This window comes from Anabas testudineus, chromosome 1, assembly GCF_900324465.2.
Source record: "Anabas testudineus chromosome 1, fAnaTes1.2, whole genome shotgun sequence".
Classification (NCBI taxonomy): domain Eukaryota; kingdom Metazoa; phylum Chordata; class Actinopteri; order Anabantiformes; family Anabantidae; genus Anabas; species Anabas testudineus.
The window spans coordinates 19,641,962-19,649,617 of record NC_046610.1 but is presented as its reverse complement, the minus strand read 5'-3'; the positions used below and the strand labels follow the sequence as shown (position 1 = coordinate 19,649,617).

The 7,656-nt window shown below is 38.5% G+C and overlaps 1 protein-coding gene across 1 annotated transcript in view; it reads right to left on the bottom strand.

Annotated features, from left to right (window-relative positions):
- The window catches only part of LOC113162437 (polymeric immunoglobulin receptor-like), a 29,934-nt gene continuing 22,278 nt past the window's right edge, over window positions 1-7,656 (bottom strand). Inside the window, exons 6-9 of the mRNA XM_026360570.1 lie at window positions 2,315-2,635; window positions 1,830-1,937; window positions 1,649-1,707; window positions 1-335 (exon numbers count right to left, since the gene is read on the bottom strand). Of these exons, the coding sequence (XP_026216355.1) occupies window positions 159-335; window positions 1,649-1,707; window positions 1,830-1,937; window positions 2,315-2,635 (665 nt within the window). The 3' untranslated portion in view covers window positions 1-158. The remainder of the gene's footprint in view (window positions 336-1,648; window positions 1,708-1,829; window positions 1,938-2,314; window positions 2,636-7,656) is intronic.

Sequence of the window (7,656 nt, the reverse complement as noted above, 5' to 3'; positions counted from 1 at the left end):
TTAAAACACAGATCTGAACACATAATGTTGGATACAAATAAAGAGAACAAGTAAACTGAACCACAGTGGTTCTTACAGTGGAGTACAGTATGTGTTGATTATCAGTTAATGATAAAGAAAGAAAACTGTGACCCAACAATAACATTTGTAGATATTGTTCATCTCTTACTGACACGACTGTAAACTTCATTACAGTAAATATCTTCTGTTTTGTTGAAGTTTTCATACATCTCGTCCTGCTGGGCTCCACCTGTTTCGTCGTACTGGCTCCAGGTGCTCTGCTGGTTGGACGTCCTTATCGTTGAGTACACTACAACGTCATTATTTTCAGGAATCTAAAAAAGAATAAAGAAAATCAGTGAACTAGTCATTTCATTTGTTATGTGTTTCAGAGGAAGACGTCCTGTAAAACACAGGTCAGATTACTGTGAAGTCCAGTGAAACTGATCATTATCCAGATCAAAGTCTAAAGCCATGCTTTTAGCATATGCTAACATCTTCATGGTAAAATGCTCACAGTGACAATGCTAATATACTAATGATGTTTATCATCTTCACTATCTTAGTTTAACATACTAACATTCACTAATTACCACTGAACACAAAATACATATGAGGCTGGAAAGCCATTAGTTGTACAGGACTTTTTGGTTATAAGTCACATTACAGGACAAATGAAAGTTTTAACGTGATGATAACACTAAATGTATTATAGTTCATCCTGCTGAGACTTAAATGACTGTTCAAACTTTAACAACAGTAGTTGATAAGACATTTGAGACTGACACTGCCATCCATGTAGTCAAACTGCTGACATGACATTTTATATTTTCAATTTAAAGCTACTTTAGAGTTTCCTGCAGAGATTTGTGGTAAACAGAGAAAAACACTGGTCATGTCTCTGATGATCTACTGAGTTTTCCTCTAATGACATCACCAGGATTAAACATCCACTTGTTTCTGAGAAACATGAAAATCTGATGTTTGTATGTTTATAATATTTCCACCAGTTGAACTTTTTCACACTTCTGATCTTTCCTCAAACACCACCAGGTAAATCTGGTGGCTGGTTAGTGTAGTGGTAACATCACTGCCTCCCATGTGGGAGACTGTGATTCAAATCCCAACTGTGGCCTACCTCCAGTAGGGGTCCTCACACTGCCCTGCCTACACTTGTGCCTTGTACTGACTTGTAAGTTGCTTTGGATAAAAGCGTCTGCTAAATGACTAGTATGTAAATCTAACTTGTAGACAGAGGATTATTCAGCAGACTGCAGTGAAATGTGCTCAGCACAGTCACAGTTTTAAACAAACCCATTGATTTTGATGATCCCACTGCCTGTACAGTCCTGATCATTGGTGCATTATTCTTCCCCACATATTTGTAATGTGCACAACATTAAATCCATCTGGTGGCTTTAATGATGGTCACCATGGACAGTCTGACCAGTCTATAACTATGCAGCTCCACACACAGCCAGCTGTGATGCGCTGCACATTCTGACACCTGTCAATCACGGCAGCATTACATATTTCCATGCTGAAAATCACCAGGTGGATTTAATGCTGCAGCTGATCAGTGTAGATTGTAATGAACATTTCAGTCTTATGTGTCCACTAGCAGTGGTTTTGACTTTGGTTTTCTCACATCAGCTTCTTCTTCATCTGCAAGCTCTGTGGTTGTTCTGTTCTCTCTGGCTGCAGTTCCTGGAAACAGCACAGTACAAATGTACAGTTTGTTTGTAAATTCACATCTATGTGCATTGCCTGTGTGTATGTGTTCATGTTTCTGTTTGTGTGCATACATTTGTACTGTATGTAAAACATACCTTGCACTTTGTGACATTTGTATTTACAAATTACAACCAGGACAAATATCGTTATGAACATCAGTGCAGCCGGTACAATGAAAACCACAGGGTTAAAGACCACCACATCTGAAAAAAAGAAAAAATGTCTAAATATCCTTCCTGATAATTCACAGTAGCAGCATGTTCCTCATTTATCTGATGACATTTGTTCTATTATTCACACACAGTAGCAGAAGTAAAACCACATATGAGAAATGTAGCATCACTGTCTTCATTAATGTGTGTTTTAATACAGCTGCTAGTTTATCACATCTACACACAGGATCAGTTTTGTTACTCAGCTGGACGATATGATCATTTACACTCATTTCCTGGACTACTTCCTGAATACATACTGGATCCCCACACTGTGACCATACCCACTACGTGCATTGTTTGTAGGTCAGCTGGTCGTACTGCTCCCTCATATAATCAGCTGCATTGTAACTGTGTTGCTCTTTTACCTAGTGACAGTTGAATCTTGGTGTAGTTTCCAAAAGTCCACTGTGAGTCTGAACCACACCAGTATGTCCCAGCATCACCTACTTTCAGCTCTGTGATGGTCACTGAGAAAGAACTGGAAGAAACATCATCTAGCAGAGTGAACCTGACGTCAGTCTGTCCTGAGCTGTTTTGACTGGTCACCATGTCTGTACAGTTTCTGTGGTGGTCTCCCTTACAGAGGAACTTCCTGTTTGTCCCATGTTGTGGTGGATAGGGACACTGCATAGTTAGTGGACGTCCCACAGTGCTGCTCAGTTTGTTTGACTTCACACAGCACCACTCTGTGAGACAGAAGAGGCTTTGAGCCAAATGACCTAATAAAACATCAGCTTTCAAAGTTTAGTGATGAACAAACAAAAACTCCATTTACTTTATGTACATTTCTATGGATGTGAAACAACAGTGACTCAACTCAGTGTGTGATGAGGTACATCTGTGACCTCTCACCTCTGACCTCCAGATCAACAGCAGAGAAAACATCCAGTCCTGTGTTTCTCTTTACTCCACAAAGGTACGACCCAGAATCCTTTTGGGTCAAACTGGTAATGGTCACTGTGAATTTTCTTGACTCCTTGTCATCAGTCAGACTGAACTGTGTGTTTTGTCTGTTGTTAGAGGTGATTAGTGCCTGCTGCAGACATGAGGACGGCTGGTTTCCTCTGCAGATGTACTTCAAGTTGTTCTGGTCCTGAGACTCATATGGACAACTGATGGACACTGAACCTCCCTCATAACTTTGGACTTTGGTGGAACTTCTGCAGCAGGTGTTTTCTAACATAGTAATCATGATAAACCACTTAGGAGACACTAATGTACAGGCAAATACAGCATTTGCACCTCCAACAAACACGTCTGAGCAACATTATATAGACATATATTAACACTCATAGAAATATATTCATGTTATGTTTAATCTTTACTTTAAATATTTGACAAATGCAAATCTAAATTCTTGGTCTGTTTTTGTCAGTCAAATTTTAGCCCTGTCATCACTTTTAAAGTGTGACCTCTCACCTCTGACCTCCAGATCAACAGCAGAGAAAACATCCAGTCCTGTGTTTCTCTTTACTCCACAAAGGTACGACCCAGAATCCTTTTGGGTCAAACTGGTAATGGTCACTGTGAATTTTCTTGACTCCTTGTCATCAGTCAGACTGAACTGTGTGTTTTGTCTGTTGTTAGAGGTGATTAGTGCCTGCTGCAGACATGAGGACGGCTGGTTTCCTCTGCAGATGTACTTCAAGTTGTTCTGGTCCTGAGACTCATATGGACAACTGATGGACACTGAACCTCCCTCATAACTTTGGATGTTGGTGGAACTGTCACAGCAGGTGTCTGTCAGAGAGTGAAACAAACAGACAGTAATATTTAGTATTTATAGTTTTGTAAAAGGAACAATATCAATATTTTTAGAATTTCACCTAAATAAAATACAAAAGTTTTAGTTTAAAACGTTCTCAATATGCAGGCACTGTCACGGTCCCAACTCTCAACTGTGTGTCTGTGTAAATGTAACATTACAATAAAGTTAGGTTTTTTATTCTATTGTGAAAAAAAATTATCTGTGTTTAAAGGGCAGATGCCACTAATGAATGTGCTCAACCTGCGTTAACGTCTCAGTTGCTGTTGTATAAAGAACCATCATGATATAATATTAAATACAGCCATATACAGCCAACCTGAAAATTTACTGTGCAAGGATGAAGCTGTACATCAACTCTGTTCAGAAACAAGTTCAAAGAACAAGACCATCCAGACTGTTGTCAGCTAAAGATCAAAAAGTCAACAGTGCTACAACAGAGTGGCTCCACATACACAGAGAGTCTGTACTTGACCGGCCTGTCTGCAACAAGCCTCAGTCCCAACTTTTTACAACTGATTGATGTTTACAAAAGACAATTTAAGGAGATCAGTGAAAACACAAAAAATCTTCTCTTTGTACTTTTATCACATAAATAAAATAAAAAGTTTTGAGTGTAAAAAAATTACAATCATTACATTACAAATACCTAACATTGTAGATAATTGAATTTATTATTCTGTGATCCCATATTCATAATAAATTATAAAGCCAACCAGTACAAATCAAACAAAGTGTGTTGATTAACAAAATAATGAATTTTACTTTACAACAATATAGAAATTTGATATGGAGTTTATTTACCTCTGACTATATTCAGACTGACCTCAATATAGATATTTTTCCACACCTTGTTAAATATGAACCATGACAATGAGATGATTATTCATAGGATATTGACATCACAAAGTGAAGAAAATTATTTCTAATTACCTTTCTCCACCTTTAGTTTGACTTCAGCAGGGTAGTAATCTATTCCACTCCTCGTCACCCCGCACCAGTATTTCCCAGCATCGTTTTGATTAAGATTAGAGATGGTGGCTGTGAAAACCTGTTTGTTTGTGTCATCACTGATGGAGTATCTGTTTTTGTGTGTTTGTGTTGTTGTGATCAGAACATCATCATTACTGCCGCAGTTGTTTCTGCACAAGTACTTCTCATAAGACTCGTATCCTTTGTCATAAGAGCAGGAAACTTGAGCTTGTTTCTCTTCATATCCGAACACATGGATAATCTTTGCTGCACCGGTCACACAACAGAGATAAACTAGAGAGAGAAAACAATGTGAACTTAAAATAAAGAAAGAGAGAGGGAGACACATACCAAAACCAATATCAAGGTGGTATTATTCTATATAATGCTTGTGTTTGCATAGATACAAATAAATACAATAAATATTAAATTTAAAATAATTTGTAAATAAATTCAAAGAACTTACTGAAGAGGATGAACAGCTGAATTTGAAGGCACCACATCTTCATCTTTTGTGAGCAAAGAGAAACTACAAAATAAGTTTTACTAACATAGAAATGTTCCACCCACAACTTGTCTTTGTGCCAGGTAAATGTTGAACTGTCTCACTAGTGCACTTTGATCAGCAGAGTTTTTTTAAAGATGCATCTCTTCTAACAAACTCACTTCCTGATATCTGATCTCTATTTGTGAAACAGAGAAATTATAACAGTAATTCATCCTCATATTCTCATATCAGTTTAACTGACTGAGGAGGTACAATGAAAAGAAACTCACCTTCATTTGAATCCACTTAGACTATAGTTAATAAATGTAATGTTTATCTCTAGGACGTGAAAGATGATCAGCTCCGTCAGCTTTTAGCTGGTATATTGTCAAAGTAGTTCAGCCATCAAGTGTTCACATTTCTGCCACCAAGGGGCGCCTCATGCCTTTACACACTGAGAAAGTAAATACTACATGAGTGTAATGGTAACTACATTATAAAGTCCATACAGTGTCTTGTATTTGTTCTCTCTGTATATATGTTTACATTAGTAAGTTATTCATTTAATATTTATCTCAATGACACAGTTACTACTTGTAGTGCCAGAAACCCATTTGTATGCCTCATGAAGTAGTTAATATATATATTATATCCACATTATGCTTATTCAGACTTTATCTTTGATTCAGGAGCTTCACTGATATAGAATTATGTGATTTTCAAGTTAAACAGTCTAAATATTGTATATGTTCTAATGCCTCTTTATGCAAGAGCTCATCTGGCTTTAAGTCTGAAAAGGCTTGTTTAAGTTCCTGTGTCTTTAAGATCATCCCACTTAGTTTTTATTGGTCAGCTTGTCAGGTGGGTGGAACTATGCTCAGCTGGAATTAAATGGTTCAATTACATAGATTTAAGGTCTGTTCGAGATTAACTGTGTCTCGCCTGGAAAACAGACGAGAGCAGGCAGCGACCTCTCACCTCTGACCTCCAGATCAACAGCAGAGAAAACAGCCAGGCTTGGTGGTGGAATGAGGAAGTTGAGGTGTGTATAAAGTGAAAGAGATGAACTAAGAACAAGAGGGACACTGAGAGGACTGAAGAGTAGACAGAAGTACAGGGAGATGCAGCGTAAGGTGAAGGTAGAGGTGATGAAGGCCAAACAAATGACATGAGGACTTGTTTACTAGGTTGGACAGTAAAGAGGGAGAGGTGGATTCGTACAGGTTGGTGAGGCAAAGAGATAGAGATGGAAGGATTTGCAGCAGATTAAGGTGTTTAAAGATAGGAATTAAAATGTATTGAGAGGTGTCATGAGGATGACTGAGCGATGGAAGTAGTACATTTAAGACTTAATGAATGAGGAAAATGAAAGAGAACAAGAGGAGAAGAGGTGACTGTTGTGGAACAGAAAGCAGCAAAGATTAGTAAGAGTGAAGTGAGGAGGGAACTGAAGAGGATGAGGATTGTGTCTTCGTAGATCTAGAGAAAGCGTATGACAGGGTGCAGAGAGAGGAGCTTTGGTATTATATGAGGAGGTCTGGAGTGGCATGAAAGTATGTTAGAGTAGTGCAGGACATGTATGAGAGCTGTGAGGCAGTGGTGAGTTGTGCTGTAGGTGACAGAGCAGTTCAAGGTGGAGGTGAAGAGGTGTGTTGATAAAATGTAAAACTGTAATGTGACAGGAGATGAGCTAGTGAGACTCAATAGCTCGCTCTAGTGTATTAAAGCATTACGACAGGTGAACGCTAAATGTCAAACATCAATTCAGCAGCTTGAAATAACCTTCATCTTTCCTGATTTTAGTCTGTGTTTTAATTTTTATATTTCTACCTCCACTATGTACAGATTAATTATTTGTACCCTCAAAGTTTATCAAAGTTGTTTCTGCTGCTACCTTTTAATCAACCAGGTGATCCAGAACGTCACAAACTTTAAAGAACTTGTGTTTAGATTTAGGGTAATATCTGCTTTTATGCAATAACAAGACGCAGGAGGTGTAAGTTACAGACTTGACTACACAATCACATCAAGATCTGCAGATCAGGGAGGCTAAGAAAGAAAAAGAGAGAAAGATACAAACATGAACAAAGCATGAAATAAAACTAGAACATCTAGTGCATTCAGAAAAAGTCTCTTCTGCAACAATGAATTCACCTGTTTGACAACACATACTGTTTGTGACTCAAAGGAAAAAGCTACAAATAAACAAATTTAACAACATAAATATATTTCTCTACCTCTCTATTTCCCTCTTCCTGTCTCTCTGTCGAGCTACACATCATTCCACCCTCTGCCCTCTGGACCTGTCCGACTCGTCCTGATGCCCAACTTCTGGCTGGAGATCTCGTGGCCTGGATCCACCGTTCGCCCTATGGGATGCGTTTGGAGACTGGAGTTGGTCACACACTACAATGAAGTCGCCGGAAGCTGTTTCTCGGAGGTCTCGACTCAACGCTCGATGGTCCAGGAATGGAACAAATCTG